The sequence below is a fragment of the Alligator sinensis genome, unplaced genomic scaffold (genome assembly GCF_000455745.1).
Source record: "Alligator sinensis unplaced genomic scaffold, ASM45574v1 scaffold760_1, whole genome shotgun sequence".
In the NCBI taxonomy this organism is placed as follows: Eukaryota; Metazoa; Chordata; order Crocodylia; family Alligatoridae; genus Alligator; species Alligator sinensis.
In genome coordinates this window covers 2,246,392-2,265,357 of record NW_005841989.1, presented here as the reverse complement: position 1 = coordinate 2,265,357, position 18,966 = coordinate 2,246,392, and the positions used below count along the sequence as shown (strand labels likewise).

At 47.0% G+C, this 18,966-nt stretch overlaps 1 protein-coding gene across 1 annotated transcript in view; it reads right to left on the bottom strand.

The window, feature by feature from the left end:
* KIRREL3 (kirre like nephrin family adhesion molecule 3) overlaps window positions 1–18,966 on the bottom strand; it is a 357,023-nt gene that overhangs the window by 21,688 nt on the left and 316,369 nt on the right. Inside the window, 2 exon segments of the mRNA XM_006021359.1 lie at window positions 4,639–4,748; window positions 18,907–18,966. The exon segment at window positions 18,907–18,966 is cut by the window's right edge and continues 28 nt beyond it. Of these exon segments, the coding sequence (XP_006021421.1) occupies window positions 4,639–4,748; window positions 18,907–18,966 (170 nt within the window).

Below are 18,966 nucleotides of genomic sequence, written 5' to 3'. Positions count from 1 at the left end.
AACAGGGAGGGCCTTTTTTCTGGGGTATGGCCTGGCCAAACCACAGTGCTGCAGTGCTGGATGTGTCCAGTGCTGGACACACAGCTGTGGAAAGGCTGCAACTTGCACTGTCTAGGTTAAGGGCATTGTCTTACTCTGTATCCAAGGTGGGCAATGGGATCTAGTGTGGCCATGATCAGGGCTTGGCAATTGGGGTTTGCCTCCTGGCTATGCCTCTGACCTGGAGTGCATTATTTCACTCTCCTCCCCTCCTTCCCTTTATGTTGTATGGTCTATTCAGACACAGACAAACTCTCACTAGCCTTGGGAAGCTGACGGCCTTGGGCGAGGCGGGGGTGCTCCTCACACCTCATGCACCAGCACCAAAATCACCAGCTGGTTCCTGCAGAGCCCCTGTGGCTGCTGCTGACGAATGCTACCAGGTTCTCCCGGGGCATGTTGTTCTAGTACAGTGGTTCCCACATTAGGGATTGTGACCCTAAATGAGGTGACAGCACTTACAACTGGGGCTGTCTACCCCACGGAGTCAGAAGAATGAGTGGGCTCTCACTGGAGCTTGACTTGCAACCCTGGAATTGGGGTTCATACCCAGAATGACTGGGAATGGCTGCTGTAGGATCTTCCATCCATAAGTCCCCAAATGTTTGGTCAGTGGCAGACTGAGGGATAGTCAGGCCAGATGTGATGATCAGATCCTCTGAGTAACACAAGCCATCCATGTTCTCCTGTACTGAATCTGATCAGCTGTGTTTGACTGGCATCTCCCAGAAAGTCACCCTGACTTGAGTGAAAAACATTGAGAGATGTAAAATCTACCACTTCCTACGGGGGGTTTTCCAGCTCCCTCTTAAAAATGTGTGCCTCGTGTCTAACTTGAATCTATCTGGTTTCAGCTTCCAGCTATTGGTGTGCGCTCTGCTTTTCTTCGTTAAATTGAAATTCCTCAACTATTTGGTAGTTTTCCATGTAAAGATGCTTATATGGCATAATCAAGACACCTCTCAATCTTCTTCTTGATAAGCTAAACAGATTGTGCTCCAGAAGCCTCTCTCTGTGAGGCATGTTTTCCAGCTCAATTATTTTTTCCTGCAAATTGTCAAGATCCGCTTTAAAACATTAGACCACAATTGCCTGTTGTGTCCCAGTACTGGTCTCACCAATGCTGTGTCTACACCCCTCTGTGTTGCTCCACACCATTCCCCTGTTCGCATATCACACTCTCCCATTGTGTCACAGCCTCACACTGGCAGCTCCTATTTGGCTGTTTGTACGTTATGACCACTAAATCCTCATAAGAGCCTCCGCTTTCCAGGCTACAGTCCCCAATCTGTAGGGACGGCTGGCAGTTTTTGTTCCCAAAGGGATGAGCTTGTACTTGGCTGTGTTAAAACATATTTGGTTTAAATGGGCCCAGTTTACCAAGCAATACAGACGGCTCTCAGGATTACCCTGTCCTCAGGGTTATTTATTGCCCTGCCAATCTTTCTGTCAGCCAGAAATTTTATCTGCCATTATTCTATATTTATTTCCTGATCACTGATAAAGATGTGTTGAACAGCTTCATAGCAGAACCCCACTAAAAGCACCCCATTCAAGGATGATTGATATCTATCAACCTGTCCTTGTGCCACTTAAAATGTGCTTTATTGATGATTGATCATTATTTCCTCTCCACATCTGGGGTGATTGAATCATAGAGTAGGGAAATGGCTTTTCTCACAACACAGCAGCACCAGAGCCCAGAATAACATTCGTGCTTCCTGACCCCCTGTTGTATGCCTGTGCCCCTCAACAAAGCTGTTTTGCTGACCTCAGACTCATCCTTTTGGATCACTAAGCTCCTTGGGGCTGGGTATAAGTATTTCTCTCTGTTTGCAGAGCACAGCATGGGCAGTGCTAGGCATAAGTAAATAATGAACAACTTGAGCTTAACCTGAGAAGAGCCCCACAACCACAGTTCACCTCCCTTTATGATCTTTGAGATCTGGGACAGCTGTTTCGCACCAGACTCTTCTGATGTAGCTCAGATTTTCTGTGTTTGATCTTAGCTCTCCCCTCCTGTGCTTCTGAACAGGGGAAAGTGTGTTAACACCTTAGAGAATTGAGACCTAAACAAAAAAATCTCCACTCAGGTAGCAAGACATGGCACTGGGATAATAAGCAGTATCCGAGTCTGTATCCATCCTTTCTCAAACCAACTGTAAGGCTTCCTGGCTATACGTATGGACCACCTAAAATCCATCCTGCCCACCCCACTAAGCTGCCTCTGTCTCGTGTTTACAATGATCATTCACAGAGCATCTTCTGCAGCCCGAATGAACTAACACTGACAAGTGCTGCCTGCAAATTTAAACTGGTACGGAAGAAAACCCATAATCCAGCAAACATGCTGAGATCTGTCTGCTTCCCTGTGTATTGAGGCTCTAGACTTTCTCCTTCTATGGCTGGATGGTTTTTTTATGGTTCAGCTTTCTCCCCATTTGCTTTGCTTATATTACTCATTTACTGCATGACATGAGCTAGCAACAGCAAATGCAAAGCAGCTCTTGGATGCAGAGTACAGTGGTGACAAGAGCTAGCAGTGGGGCTCCTTCTATCCCTGGACAGGAAGACCCCAGGATACTGACTCAAGGGAACCCCCTGGATTGCTCCACTGGGAGTGGGGGTTGCCATCCTGCAGGAGAAATGCTGCATCTGCGCCATGAACCCCCAGCACCTCCTGGGATTCAGCTCAGAAGTCCTAGGGGCCTCCTCATCTTATCCTGCTGGTTTTCCCCCACCCCTTCCCAGGGTGGGAGGGTTCCCCATTGTGCATGCTGCTTCACATGAATGCATAATCCACCGTCCAGCTTGGTTAGCTGAGCCCTGGTCTTGCACTTAGCATGGGGCTGGGGCTTCAGGTATGTCTCCCCAGCCTTATTGCCTCTCCCTATGTACATCCCCATGCAGGGTGGGGAGGAGTAGATGATACTGCACAACCCTGCCCCCCACCCCCTCTTTCTGCCAAGGAGGGAGAAGTCTGTGAATGGAAGCTTCAGCCATCCTTCAGTCCAGTTTTAGATCATCATATTGCTCTCTTGAGTGATAACTGCAAGGGAGCACAGTTCATGACCCAGTGTTGGTGAAGGCAGGCAGACTAGCAGGCTGTGCTAGTCCCTGGGACTGGGACAGCACAACCCGTGGCATGCAGCATTGTGCTATGCCTCCCCCATCAGTATGTTCCAGGCAGGCCCCAGCCGGACTGAAGGGAGAACTGAGTCCCCAGAACCAACTCTGCGCTGGACCTGTGCCGACACCGGCGATTCTTCCTCTTCACCAGAGCTGAGCACTTCCACCCTGCCAGCTCTTGCACAAAGGCCATTGGGAACCTTCAGAGGGTCAGGAAGGTCAGTTCCAAGTGACTCAGATGGGTTTTACACCCATGATGTCCAAATTCCCTTATGAGGAAAGGCTGAGGGAACTGGGCTTATTTAGTCTGGATAAGAGAAGATTGAGGGCTGATTTAATAGCAGCCTTCAACTACCTGAAGGTTGGTTCCAAAGAGGATGGAGCTGGACTGTTCTCAGTGGTGGCAAACGGCAGAACAAGGAGCAACGGTCTCAAGTTGCAGCAAGGGAAGTTTAGGTTAGATACTAGGAAAAACTTTCTCACTAGGAGGGTAGTAAAACACCAGAAAAGGTTACCTAGAGAGGTGCTGGAATCTCCATCCTTGGAGGTTTTTAAGAGGTGGCCAGACAAAGCCTTTGCTGGGGTGATATAGATGGGGCTGGGACCTCCTGAGGTCCTTTCCAACCCTCATTTTCTATTATTCTATGAAATTATTGCATTCCAATGGACATGGACTCAAGGAGAAGCAGTTGTTTTTCCCAGTCAGCATCAGGCCGAGGTCTTTGGGAGAATGAAACATCTTTACTAACCTGGTGGACCCAGATTTACATCTCCACAGAAAGGTGTCAACTCTGGCTGCACGGGGCTATCTAGCACCCACTTGGGGTGTTGGGTCAGTGATAACTCACATTCAGGCTTATACACTGCATCAGGCATTGCCTGTAACTTTTGCTGGGGATCTCCCAACTGGAGAGATAACCAGCCCCCCTAGGAGGGCTTGGCTGTTCAAGTCTAACAAGGTAAGAATCTGACTTTATTACAGCTTCAGGTCATGACAGGGCCAGAGGCCTGCTGGGATGGCAAGACACTAGTGAAGTTAACAACCTCTACTGCAAATGGCTCCATGCACATACACTTTTTTGCATGCATAAATCTCTGAAGCTTCCTTAGACCCGCACAGTTATTGCTCTCTAATTAGTTTATTATTACATATTGCTCAACCTACTGAGTGTCCATTTGCAATTTGCAGCAATTTCCCTACTGAGGTAGCAAACTTGCTTTACAATTAGCCCTGTGGGCTGCTCAGCCACAATAATAAAACTCTCCCAGCTCTTTTTCTTCATTAGCAAAGTTGCACTCAAGGAGCTTTTATGGCAGTGAAACCTACAACTCAGAGTGACAGGCAAGATTTTGGAAGAGCATCCCTTGCTTTCAGCGGGCGTTAGTGCATTGAACTGCATGTGCTGACACTCATTATTGTCAAAGGTTGTACAGAGTAATGAAGTCAAGGGAAAAGGAATAAATTCTTACCATCAACTGCTTGATGGTAGGGTGTTCTTCTGTCTCTCTGCCTGAGGCAGGCTCCTTATGCACGATCTCCACACGGATATCATTCTTGGCGGATACCACACCTTTCAGATCTGAGCAAAGAGCAAGACAGTAAAAGAGAGATAGAAGAGTTGTTACTCGCAGGCTATCATGATCTCAGAGATTTGGCTCATTTACTGAGAATTAGGTCCCCATCAACGTGAAATAACCTACCATAAAGAAATCCACTTTCTCACTGAGATGTTCTTTGTTATTTGCACCCAGGGAGTCTCACAGCACTTTGCAAACATTCATTAATCAAGCTTTGCAACAATTGGTGAGGTAGATAAAGGGGAGGTAGAAACTGTTTAATACACCACCGAAATGTAGTCACCTCCAGGGAGCTCAGCAGTTGCTCCTGAACAACACAGCAGTTTATGACCAGGAGTGAAAATGAGAGTGTGTCCAGTTGAATGCAGTCCTTTAGCTCGAGTGTCAGAATCTGTGATCTAGAATAAAGAACTTGTTGATGACACACTCAAGAAGTACGTGTGATAGTATCACTTTGCAAATGGTAGGAGACTCATAAAGATGGCTCTAACAGGGGAAAAGTATCTGGAAGTCAGGCAGGGCAATACCATCTTTATGAGCTTCCATGTTGGCCTTAGGGATCAAACTGTGAATACTACAGTACGTGCAGGAAATGGGAGGCAAAAGATCTCTGAAACCTTCCCAGGTAACAGGCTTGATGCAGGGATTACCGGGTAACGTCCTCTAGCCTGTGTTAGCCAGATCAAACAAGGTGATCTAATGGGCCCCTTCTGCTCTTAATATTCATGAACATCCAGAGGAATTCATTCACGAAGAAAGCAATCCCTAATGGTCACCAGCAGGCCAAGCCTTGATTTTTACTGTGTTTCTCTAGTACAGTATTTGCATGTACCCTGTGACCACATCTACATGAGTGGCAGACTACACAGTTGTTACTATGCAATCATTTAGTACTTGCATAGTACTGGCGTTACTGTGCAATACCATACCCACACGGTTTTTTTCCAATGCTAGCATGCAGTAGCAATGAGCTACTGCACAGTAGCATTGTGTCACAGTTAGTGCCCAGAAATGCTACTGCACAGTGGCGCCCAACTCATCCAGGCCTACAAACCAGGTAAGTGGTGCAGTGTCAGTCTTCTGGTAGAATCCAGAGCCCAGGGATTGTCCACAAGCTGGATCCAGAGCATGGAGCTGTGTCATTTGGCCTGTAGGGTTGCAATTTGGGAGTGGCAGCATTAATTGCTGCGTCTCTTGGAGTCCCGGTGGCCACTGCTCTTCCCACCATCAGATTTTGACCCTTCAGGCAGCCCCACAAGCAAGATAACTCCAGATGTGGCCTGAGGGGGTCCCCAGGGATCCTGAGATTCAGCCATGTGATGAGGGATAGCAGCACTAACTGTTGTGACTCTGGGAGCCATGGCAATTAATGCTGCCACTGGACCCTTGAGGAGCCCCATGGGCTGGAAGACATGCTCTGTGAGCTAGATCCAGCCCATGGGCCAGATCTTGATCAACCTGGTCCAATACATTCTCAGTAGTGGATACTGAAGGGACAGGAACTCTATTTACCAACCCCAAGGTTTTGAATAAGCATCACTGAGTTGATCCCCAGGATTGGACCTTTGGTTTGGCTAAATGCCTGATCAGTGGGATCTTCAGCTGCACCAGTGGAAAGAAAGTGTAACATCGGGATGAGGGTTAACAAAAGAGGTTCTGGTGAGTCTTCCCTGCTCCCTTTTTTCAGCTGGGTTGAGACTTTCACAGGAAGAGCCTTCCCAATTGCTCTTTAAGTCTGAGAGGCAGCTAGGGATTGCAGAAGCCATTGTGAAAAGGGGGCTTGCAAAAATTAATGAGCAAAGAATTAGCTAGTGTCTGCGATCCCAATCTAAAGCCTGCTCAATCAGCAGCAGCTGTTGCTGAACTCTAAAGAAATAGCTTGCTTTTTTGTGCAGTAGGAAAGCAATAGGAGGGGAAATGGGACTGAGAGACTGGGATGTTTCTGGAGTGAATGTTTCTTGGTTTCCCAGGAGGGGTCAGCAGCTTTTTGAAGAAGTCGTTTTTTGAAAAATTAAACCAAAGACACCAAACACCAGGCCTTAAAGGAGAAGAAATATCTGCATGAGTCTAAGATGAAAAGCAGAGAAGGATGTGGTTCCAAACAGCCAGCTCTAAACACAGCCCAAACTTTGAAGTTATGCTCCAAACTGAGAATTGAATCCACCTATCATGATGGGTTCTTGCCTCTTAAAGGGTTTGACCCAAGCCCTGGATTCAAATACTTCCAAATCTCTGGGCTTTTCAGATCTGCCTCCAAGTTTTGTAGCTAACATCCCTCTCCAAAAGTGATGCACTCAGCAACTATGGTATTTTGACAGGCTTCTAAAGAGGCCAGTTTATTTAAATGGTCTATGCCAGTGGCTCCTGGACAGTTGGCTGAGGAGCTGCAGCACTTGCTGTGGGCTACAGAGAGCTGGCTGCTCACAGTGGGCTGGCTTTTCTTCCTTGCCAGCTGCTAAATCCCCCTGAAAGCAAAAAAATGCATCCACTGCTTTGCCACAGGACCAGCTACGCTGACACAGGCACATTATGCAATTGGGAGGAGTGGTGTATGCATGACCATATAATGTTCGTTACATGGTATATGGCAGTGCTATTTTTCTATAATGTGGACCACATTTTAGCCAAGTCTTGGTGCCTCATTGACCCCCTCCATGGCATGGCATAAGAGTATCACGAGGTGCTCTGTAACTTTATGACCTGATCCATCACTTTACTGCAGGAACTTAGGTTCCTCAACAGTTTGCAAGTTTGCACCCAAGAGAGTAAGAAAGACCAAGGTGTAAAAGAGACCTGAAAGCTCCTGTTGCTTAAAGGGTGAAGGAGCAGCAGGGAGAGCCTCAGGCAGGGAAAGCTGCTCATTATGAGCTGCGAGGAACAGGTACCCAGGGATTTACCTGCTACAAGTACTTACTGCAGAACTAGCTGCACTGCAGTAGCACAATGGGCTAGAGCCCTGCATGGAAGACAAGATATCATTACCGCAGAGGTCAGCAGCAATAAGCTACCCCGGGGCTGAGCTGGCAGCTAAATCAGGAAACGCAGGTGGCAGCTCAGGGAGTTACCTGACCAAAAGGGGCTAGGGCCAGGGAGATATGTATAAACACAGGCCCTGAGCCAGGAGAGGTGGTCTGGCCTTTGGGGACTACAGATGCAAGAGCTCCAGAGCATGGGGAAATGTAGGTGAGCGCTTAGCTAGCAATAGGGCTACCTGGAGGAAGGTAAGTAGAGGGCTGCTGTTCTACAGAGGAATATTACTTCGGGTTAGGCAGCCAGCCATTGTTTATGCTTGGCCCAAGAGGGGTTTAGTTTGTTTTATAGCCAGGCTTGTTCTTTGGTTACAGCTTCAACTGGTGGTGTGAGCATAGCTGAAAGTGGAGTATGTGGAGGCCATAGGGGAGTGCTCAGGGGTGCATGGTGGTTTAATCTACGGCAGGAGCCAGGGAATGCCGGTGTTTAGAGCTCTGTTAGGGCCTTGGTTCAGGGCATACTGCAGACATAGGATTGAGGGGGTGGTTGAAGCCTAGAGAGAAAGAGAAAGGCTGAAGCCTAGCTTGGGCAGGAGCTGGACAAGGGCCTAGGGACCAGGAAGGACAGAGCCAGGGGGTCCTGGGCATGAAAGGAACAGTGACAAGGGCCAGAGGGCTTAGGAGCCAAAGCAGACTCAGCAAGTGTATTGCCCAGGACAGGGCAAAGATAAAACTGGATTAGGTGGTCAAGGGCTAGAACCCAGAAGCCAGATCAGGCAGTCGGCCTAGGCTAAGGGAAGCGGCTGAGGCCATGATAAGGGTGTAAAGGCCACAGGTGGCCTGGTAGTGGGTTGGGACTAAGTGCCCACTGGAATTAAGTGGTAACACCTGTGAGGCATCGGTACAGCTGTAGGGCAGGTCGGAGGCCATGATTAGCTTTTAAAGCCATCAAGGCCCACTTAGATAGCACAGAGTGGAGACTAGTAGGAGCCAGGAAGAACTAGCTGGTATCTAGAGGAACTGGGGTTTGCTCTAGGACCCATTGGGCAGCCTTCCTTCCCATCAAACAATTGCATCAGGGCATGGCAGGTGAGTAACAAGGGGAAGGCACTCTAGAGCTGGAGCAGGGTAAAGGTTGCATGGTCAGCAGGGGGTATCACAGCCACCCTGGAGCCTGAACAGTGTTACACAAGGTAATAGTTAAGAGTTAATTGTTAGAGCACCTTGCAGTTCTGCAGTACTGTACTTTCTTTCCATGGATCTCAGAGCTGTACACAGGTAGGACTTGAAGGGTCTTCTTGTATCACCACGTCCATTCCCCTTCTATCACTGGCAGCCTCATCAGAGAAACCTTTTGATAAACTGATTAGGGTGGGGTAGGGGACAAGGTAGGGGTTTTGCACAGTGTTCCTATTAGGCGGCTCTTTCTAGAAACCTCCTAATATCCAGCCTAAATTTATTCATAGTTAGCTTATATTTAGCTTTTGTATAATTATTGCTCATCATTGAATCATCACTGGCTTTTGTATCATCATTGACCTTTAGCATAAATAACTCTTCTTCCTCCTTGGTGTTCCTATTGCTCCTATTAGACAAATACCATCTATATTCAGATAGGAAAACAAAGGCACAGAGGAAAGAGATGACTTGGCCAAGGTACTACACCAGAGGTGGGCAACTGCAGTGTAGTAATATGCTAGTGCTGGCACTGCAACTATAACCTAGGTCTCTGGGCTACCAGCCCCTATTTGCTGAACTGTGCTGTGTTCAAAATTGGTACAGTAAACTGCATAACTATGTATTTCTGGCTAGCTAATAGTGCTGCATTTCTTACTTCAGCATCCCTATGCAAACTTACACCAGCTGAGAATCTGGTTTTAAAGATTTTATTTTTTTTATTTTTATTTTTTGAGGGGAAAAAAAATCCTTCACAAACTCTGCTGGGCTTTCACCCCAATTTCTGCAGGATCTGGCAGATCATTGGGCATTCCAAGATATACAGAACAAGTCACTTTGTAACCTCATCTGAAGACTCACTCAAGCAGAAGTAGTTTTGAAATGCCCATAAATAATGCATGGTTGCAACTTTGTGGATGTGAAACAAGTCTGCTGAGTTCCAAGGGATGTCATGATATGCAGGAGAGAGCAGCTTTGGCTCACTCTACTTCTGTCTATGTGGGAGGGAGCCCTGGGCCTCAGGAGCCCAGTGTTACATGTGGAGCAGATGGGGAGAGTGCGACCGTCCCTTTCCTGTTCTGTAAAAGGAAGAGCTCCTGACATCCACAGGGCCGAAATGGGAATCACTGAGTTACGGTAGGAAGAGGATGCCCCAGAGCTATAATGACTCTTCTGCATGATACCCCCACAGTATGTGATAATTGCATCAATGTCTAACGTCACAACTCCATGACAAAGATACTTGCCCATCTTCAGCTGGCAGGCTACTGCAGACCACTCCAGAATAGATGGTGGGTTCATGTGGTCGGGAACGCAGTCTCCAGCATTGGCCAGTGTTTGCGGTTCCTGAGAATGGTGCTTCTCGTACCTCCACAAATCAGCTGACCACTGATTATATGAATGAAGAAGTCCTTCATTACTGCTGTGGTCCATCAGCGTATGTTCTGAAGCATTAGGTTTATTAACCTGTGCCACATCCTGCTGTCTTGTCTTAGCTGAGTAGTCAGTCTTTATCATTATCTCAGACTGCTGCAATTGCTTGTGACACTGGCACAATCGCATCCATCCTTTGTCTAGTTTGCCTTCTGTGCCTACAGCCATGGTAGAAGTGCGAAGAAACCAAACTGGAATTGAATGATCTCCTATCATGGTGACTTCCAGAGGCTGGCAGGCTCCTGCAGGACAGGTTCCTTGACCCTAACGGTTCTAAACTTCCTACCCCTTTATATTCCCTTTCCATGGTATAGACTGGGAGAAGGGCTCATCACTGTGCACCATGCCCTTCATCATTTGAGAAGACTTGGCTGTGAGTACAAAGGACTGTGTGTGGCCAGAAGGCTCCCTTATTCCATAGCCCTTTGCAGGTTCTCCTTCATAAAGCTAAGACATTGGAGATGGACCATATGTCTGTATAGTCCTTGTATTTTCCTTCTACTCCACGTTCTGCTTCAGGACTGGTCCCATTGGACCAGACAGCTCTAGAAATGGGCAAAAATTGCCCCTCCAAGTTACTCTGGATGGAAAATTGAGTTTCTGGTCATACTTCATTTTCACAGAAAATACCTGATTTCTGCAGAGAATTTTGATTTTTTTTTTTTTTTTTTCCCCCTAATAAAAAACAGAATACCCCCACCCAAACAAAACAAAACCAAAAAACCCCCAAGTACCCGAAGCCATTTCCATTTGGAAATGCTACTATGATGCTTCCTGGGACATACAATTCAGTTTCCACATATCCACGTCCCCCCATGGTAAGGAGTCCAAGACGAAGCTGGACTTGTGGTGGACCACAGCAAAGGATTCCGTAAGTCCTTTCACTGTGACGGGTATCAAGGAGGAACCAGAGAAGCTATCATTCAAGCAAGGAGCCTGGCCTATAAAGAAGAATAGAGGCATAAGGGGCACGTCCAGATGTGCATGGACGTTTGGTTCTCCAGGGACAAGCTTTATCTGGAGTCCTGAGGGGTTCCCAGGGCTGCAGCTGTGGCGATTCTGCTGTGTGGAGCCTGGCCGGCAGCTGCAGTGCAGCTCCAGGCACCCCGGCTCCACTTTTCAGGAGCGCGTGGCCAAGTGTGTGTTGTGCCTGTTTTGTTTTGTTTTTTTCCATTTTTGGGGTTTTTGTTTTTGTTTTTTTTTTTACCCCTGGATATAACGTGTTTGCAGTGCCACATACCACACAATCGCGCTCATCTGGACATGCCCAAGGAGTCTGAGCAACAACTCTCTTTATCCGTGATGCACCGGGGCAGTATTTCTGACTAGAAATATCTATATTTTTTTTTTTTTTTAGTTTTCGTGTTGAAAAGTTAATCCTTGTCACCAAAAATTGTGATGATTTATTTTATTTTTATTGACACTGTCCACAGAAAAACACAATCCAGCCAACCCTGCCCAATGGACTTGGCATACAAGGGAACACCTTGCTCTGCATATTGCTATGCTATGACTGTAGAACAGGAGGAGGGTTTCATCCCAGTGAAATAAAATGCTACATCCCTTCCAGACAGGGCAGGCTCACTCATCACACTGGGCAGTCCCTCCATATTTATTCATTGTTTGTTAATTTTAGCAGTGGCAAGAATGCGCTGGGATGGGAATCTGACTGCACAGCAGTGCTAGTCTATCCCTCCCCCCCCAAAGAACAAGTGGGTCTTGACATCTCCTTTCCTAATTAACCTTTCTGCTGCCTCACTGAGACTGTCAACCAGCTACTAGTTATGGCATTGACTTATCCATCAATAACTGGATTGAAAACTAGTAGTTGAACTGAATACCTAGTAGCTAGAAAAACTAAAAACTCTTGACCATTCCTGAGCCAGGTTTGATTTGAACCTATAGGTGAAAGGCTCCTTAATTAAGTACCTTCTTTTTGTACCTACTCAGTTCTCCTAATTATGTTTCCCATTTATCTTCCTATGATTAAATCATTCCTGTAAAACCAAGCTCATCACTACCCACCATGACCATCTCATCCATGAATTCAATAGCATGGGACTTTCCAAGTCTTAGGATGCAATGGGCATGGTTCTTTCTGATTTTTTTTCCATGGCTGCTACTTGTATCTTTATCACTATCCTGGAGTAGGAATAATGTTTATGGTGCTGGAGTCTCTGAATTTAATCACAAGGAAAAGCTAATTACTGCCTTGTAAAGTCCTCTCTCAGGGGTGTTAGCCCTTAAATAACTTGTGGGCTGTTATGTCATCAAAGATACAATGACAGATGCGTATTAAAGCAGTTTTTAAAAAATTGCCCCCGGGATTCTCTCAGCTTACTGTCTGTAACTTGGGATGCATTTTGCTGCTGCTTCTTAAAGCAGTTACAGGAACTGCCTTTCACAATGGCTGCTCTGCAGTCCATTAACTATCATTAGCTACATCAGGCATTTTCTGATAGCTAGAAAAGAATATGGGTTCTACAAGCAACCAGATTATGAGAGCATCTCAGCTCTGAGATAGGGAAGCTCTGTTGCCAGGATGATTACTGGGTCACCTAGTGCCTTCCATGGGGAACAGTGTGCAGTATGGTTTTGTTCCCAGGCTATTGTTTTAAGTGATTCAACCAATGATCCAATATTTCCCTTGGGAGATTAATGCACACTCTTACTGTTAGGAAATTATTCCCACTGTTCAGCCCAAATTGGCATGTCTACTCATCTGTCATGAGCCATTCACCGTGGGATCTGTGCTACTTGCATTCCATTACCCAAAATGATACCCCTCGGTCTACCCCTGAAACAGTTTCTTTTCCTCTCCTTCCAATGTGCTATTTCCACTTTTCAAATCCTTCCAAACGGTCATATGCAATGCGTCATGCCATATTCACAGACAGACAATCATAAGATGCAATTACCCTCAGATTCTGAGATATCCAGTTGCAAGTACATCTTGGCTTTACATAAGCAAACACTGGTTTTTGGGGTTTTTTTACAAAGCAGTTCTACCTCATAAAAAGGACATGTTACAAGGAGAGGGATGCCATGGTTAGTGTCTTTCATTGACTCCAGTTGTGTCCAGTGCTCCTCACCACCAAGACCTGACAGTCAAGCTAGTTTCTTTTTACCGTCATTACTAAAGGTTCTGTGGGCCAAACTCTGTCCCTGCTGACCCTGGTGGAAGTGGTATTGCTGTTCCTAGGTTTGCATAGATGCCACCGACTGGAACATAGCAGTCAATTCTGTTGATAATGAACAAGCAGGAAGAGATGCCAGTTCCTTCTCCTAGACAGTGGATGGGGCAGCAGACATTCAGACCAGTCCTCTGGCTAGGAGTTAGCTAGTCTGACTGGGCTCACACCGGCTCTAAAGAGTGACTTAGAACCAGAACTGGCAGTGAAAAAGCTGCATCTGTAAGAGCCAGATTTAGACCTGCTAGCCACCTTGCTGGGATAACAGGACTAAGACACAGTAAACATGTGCCAGTAAAGTCAGCAGATGGGATTCTTGATGCAAGCCATACAGACCCACTGAGTAGGAAGGTGCTCTTTTCATACAGGCTCTTTCGAGGGCAGAACTACTATTCTGTAGTACACTCCCTTGGAGGAGCTCTGTGATGAGGCTGCAAGCAGTAATCTGGGGCTAAATACCAAGGTATATTCTCAAGAGCTCCCCATCCTTAGCAGTGGCCAGACTGTCAGATGGCCAGTCCCTGGCAGTTCCTGCTGTCAGACATGGGTCCAGACTTTCAAAAGGCTTCAGAACTCAATGTGCACCCAGAGCTGCTGAAAATCTGATGATGCATGATGGCACTGGGCTTTTGCAAATCTGGCCCTTATAGAGGCAGCTCTTTCACAGCCAATTTTGGCTTTAAATCACCTTTTAGAGTCCCCATGAGCCTGGTCAGCCTAGCTAACTCTTAGCCAGAGGACTGCTCTGGGTGTCTGCTGCCCCATCCACTGTCAAGAAGCACAGAAGTTTCTCTTCCACTCTCAGTAGAGCATTTCGTTAGTACAACTACAGCCTGCCAGCCCTGTTTCCTAAGCAGCAGCCCCACTGTGTCCTCATGCAGTGCTGCTCCAGTGCCAACATCTGCTGCCCAAGCAGGCTTTGCCCCACCATGCTACTCAGACTGGAGAGCTCATTTTGTTTGAGCAGAACAGAATGGTTTGAACAGGCTCCCAAAGGGAAAGCAGTGTGAGTGACAGATGGCTGTGCAGGAACAATCACCGTGCACGGCGTTGGGGAGTTTGATCTGTTTTCCTCTTTCTACTTTTTTTTTATTTATTTGCTCTTTTGGAACAGGGCCTTGACAGCTTTTGCTTTCCACCCTTTAAAACCCACATTATTGAATAGACATCAGGCTTCTGGGCAAGTCACAGCTGCATTTGATGTGGTATCCACCAGAGGATTCTTTCCCACACTTGCAAGGGGTCAGGCTGAGTGCTCTGACAGGCCTGTTCCACTTGTACTGCTCATGTGCTCAGATTCAACATCTAAGCAGCTAATCCCAGTAAACAGCATGGGTAACCCAGCCCAATCTTGATTCTGTTGGAAGCCTGCCTAGATGTTGATATTGCTCTAAGGAAAGACTATTACATGCAGTGCAGGGCATAGTCATTTATGCCAGCGTACATGCACTGTGCATTGTGACCACTCTGGTATGGTAGCATCATACCTCTTGGATCGGTGCGATGAGAGCACAAGATAAAGCAATGGAAAATCAAGGTCGGTCTATCTACTTTCAGGTGCCCCTGATACCTGAATTATTTGAATGCCACCAAAGATCAGTGGAGTTAGTCTCAACACCATGCTCAGAGAGAGACATGGCCATGTTTTACGGGAGGGGGAGTTGAGACAGATAAGTGAAGTGATGGGTCCATGCCAAACAGTGAGGTGGTGGCAGTGTTACTAGTGAACCCCAGATCTTCTGAGTGCTACTTCAGTACTCTAATCACAGCCACCTACTGTTTCACAACTGTCTTAGAGTGGCTCAACACCTTGGGAGTCAGGAATCGGCCCCGTCTGTCCTTTGATGACCAGGCTCTACACTCTACCCATTAGGCAGATGGGAAGACCTGTGACCTGGAAGGCTCCCATCACTCAGACTTCCTCTTGCTTTCTGCTTTTCAGTTCATGTCCTAGGAAACGCAGCCCAGGCTGTGCCACACAATGTGAATTTAAACCTGTTTCATGCTTGCTCATTTTCTGTCCCTGCTGTGGCCAGAACGTGCTCTCAGCTATGGCCTCCCCACCCACTGATGTCAGTGAGGCTGAGCATGCTTAGCCCCACTGGCCATTGAGTCAGTTATTCTGGTGTCTAGTCAGAAGCTTTAAATGCCTTCAGGCCCAGCATCACTGCAGACTGGTGTCCTAATGCTTAGCCAATATGCCTCAATGCCTTGAAGAGTGGCTGCCTCTGGAGGGCTGTGCAAATACAGCCCCGACATGCCAATTAATGACAAGGGGATGGTGGGGTCCAGGCCTCTCTAGCGAGTGCAGCACTGACACCCATCCACTTGCTGCATGCAGGGGACCAAACAGCCATCCACAGGTGTGGGCTTTCAGTCATTACTATCCTACAAACACTGACTGAGCTGTAATGAAAGTATTTGTGCAGTTCCAGGTCACCACTGTCAGTCCCTGGTGCTCTTTGTCCTCACAACATCACTGAGTGGGAAGAAAAGGGCTATTGTCACTATTTCACAAACAGAGAACTGATCCAAAGACAGAAGCTCACCCAAAGTCACGGAACAAAAATCATTGCAGATTTGAGGAATTAATGGGCCTTGCATGCATCAGTCATAGCTTAAGCCCTGCACCCTCCTTCCTCCCTGTGGGTAAGTCTAAGCCCCGTCCTTCCTGCTGCCAGATGCCTGGTTTTCAGATAGCCACACACCTGCAGTATGCACACCCCATGCCAGCTTGCATGGGTCAGACCCAGAAAGGCAGCAGTGACGCTGCCCCAGGAGCGTCCCCAGCAGTCGTTTTTGCACGTGCCAGTGATGGGGATCTTGAGAGTTGCTGTGGGGGACGGCCCTTAAAGTGGTGTCAGTGCCACATTTCTGGGTTTGCCAAGTGTGAGTGGGCTGGATGTATCTGAAATCATACACTGTAGCAGCAGCACCAGCAATACAAACCCATCCTAACAACACCAGACTAACCCACTGAGCCACTCAGCAGTACTGTGACAAGTGGTGTGTGACTGCTGCATCAGGCTCAGGTGCCCACCTAGAGGGGATGCTGGTCCCCCTGTCACTGCAGCCACCCAGGGCACAGCCCCTGGCTGTTGTACCTTGGCCACACAATGCCCTGTTCGCCCTGTTGGCAACTTCTAGCGTACAACATGGAGATCCTGGGGAACGGACAGCCATTCTCTTGTTGCAGGCAATGAGGAATCTTTAATGGATTGCTACTGTTCTGAGAGAAGGAAAGTCCCCCAAGAGGACTGTGAGCTGGACAGCCAGTTGGACAGCAGGTGGCCATTGAATTCCCCCCAAGGTTTAGAGAGCTGTCAGCAGCATGCCGACTACCATTCCAATGCTGCTCAGCCTGTGAGTGACCAACACTTTGAATCTCTGGCTTTGCTTTCAGTTGTAAAACTTGGCGTTTCCATTGCATATTTGATCTATCGTCACCACATTAATGTTAAATTGTATGTCCTGTAAAGAACCCTGTACCATCTGGTTACATCAAATAAGAAGGATATAATGAACCACATGCTCTCTCCTCCTCTGAATGATGCAGTGCGTGCATGTCTATCGAAAAACCACGGGGAAGGCACGACTGATTATGTCTGACCATTGACATGGTAACAACAGTTTGGCCCATTTTCTATTGGGCTGCTTGAATCACACATCATTGCTGAATGATTCTAGCTAAATTGAATTGGCCTGTTCTCAGGTCTTAGCACTGCACCCATCCATCAGTAATACTTACTAAAATGCAAGATTAATGACTGCCTGAGATTTAATTTGCTAATACCTGCAAGAGCTGCTAATGGGGTTTGGGAGAGTTAAAAAAAAAAAAGAAAAAGGCATTATTATTGTCCTTAAAATTAAACACTTTTCTGCTGTGCGAGACCAGCCACTTGGGAGGAGTTGGGGATCTTTGATTTCTTTGCAAACAATCAAAAAAGAAAACCGACTGTGTTTTTCTGGCAACTAAACATAGAGAGTACGTACAGCACTTGGCTTAGTTGTTTCTATTGCAGTGTCCCCATAGTTTGGAAGCATTGTCAAATATTGCTTGTTCTCTGACGCAGTCTTAGAAGCTCAAAACAATCACGCTCCTTTCCCGGATGGGTTGATTCCTTTTCATATAGCCAACAATCACACTTTAATTTCTGTGTTTTTTTTAATGAGGCAACATGATACTGCTCTGTTTACCTCTTCTTTCCTTTACCTGGGCCTTTGATGTGGTTTTAACTTGTGTTCCCTCGGCAGCAAATCATATCATATACCATAGGCCCTATGTAATTGCCACTGACTGTAATTCCTTATGAAAATTCATATCTTACAGTGACAAAGGAGATTTGAAAAACAAAGAATGAACAGAGTCAGAAATATGCTTTTCCCCAGTGCCTAATTTTGAGGTGTTAAATGATAGCTGTATTTTATCCTGCCTGTGTGATGCAGGTTTGTTATAAATTGTGCATTCAGAGCACAGCACCGGGTGCTAGGACTCTGGAATTCTGCTCCCATTCTGCCATTGATTCTCTGTATGATCTTGAACATCTCCTTCAGCTTCAAGATCTTCATCTGTAAAGCAAGGTGTTGTGTTGCATGAAACATTACAGTGAGATCTGACTCAGCTATGCCCAAAGGAAGCCCGGATTTCACGCGGGTGTACTGAAGATTAGAATGTGGCCCGTCTTGTTACCAAAGTGCTTTGAAATCCTCTCATGGGAGGTGCTGGGAGAGTGCAAAGTAGCATTAAACATTCTGTGGATGCATATGACAGCCAGATTGCTACGGTGTCCTGTCGGCAAACTCAGTATCTAAATCTGCATGAACTATTATTCTCCTCCTACACCACCCCCCCACGCTCTCACACAGCATGTTGTCCTTCTTGCCTCTGCCTACACTCTCCATTCCTTTGCTGATTTTGCTCAGGCCACAGACGCACGCATGGATATTGATATTTCAGACTGCATTCCCTGCAATACAAAATGGCCTCAAGCACCAGAGACTACATCGTCAGAGAGCTGGATGGAGCCATCGTCTGGATTGCTCTCTGAGCAGGTTGGACTGGCCATTCATTAGGATGCTAATGTAGTTTGGGACAATTTCCACACAGCCTAGCTCTTATCTCTGCATAGCATTTCACCATAGCCCCAGCCCAACAGGCAGTTTGCTCAGGGGAGAGCGGATCTTGCTGCTCCTACAAACTAGGGACGTTGCTACCATGGGTTGATTGCTTTAGCAGGCAGGAATATGGAAGGCTTGACTCTGAGTCAGGGTACATCATATGGCCCTGCCCTGTGCTGTTGCTGTTCTGTGGTCACAGAGGACCTCAGTCTCCAGGACTCTGTTTGACCCCAGCAATTGCTTTTTAAATGGGAGAAAGGAACAGCACTTACTTCTCTGTGAGCGTGCACAGCAGAACGCCACGATGGTGGCCATCAGCACCAGGAATGCAA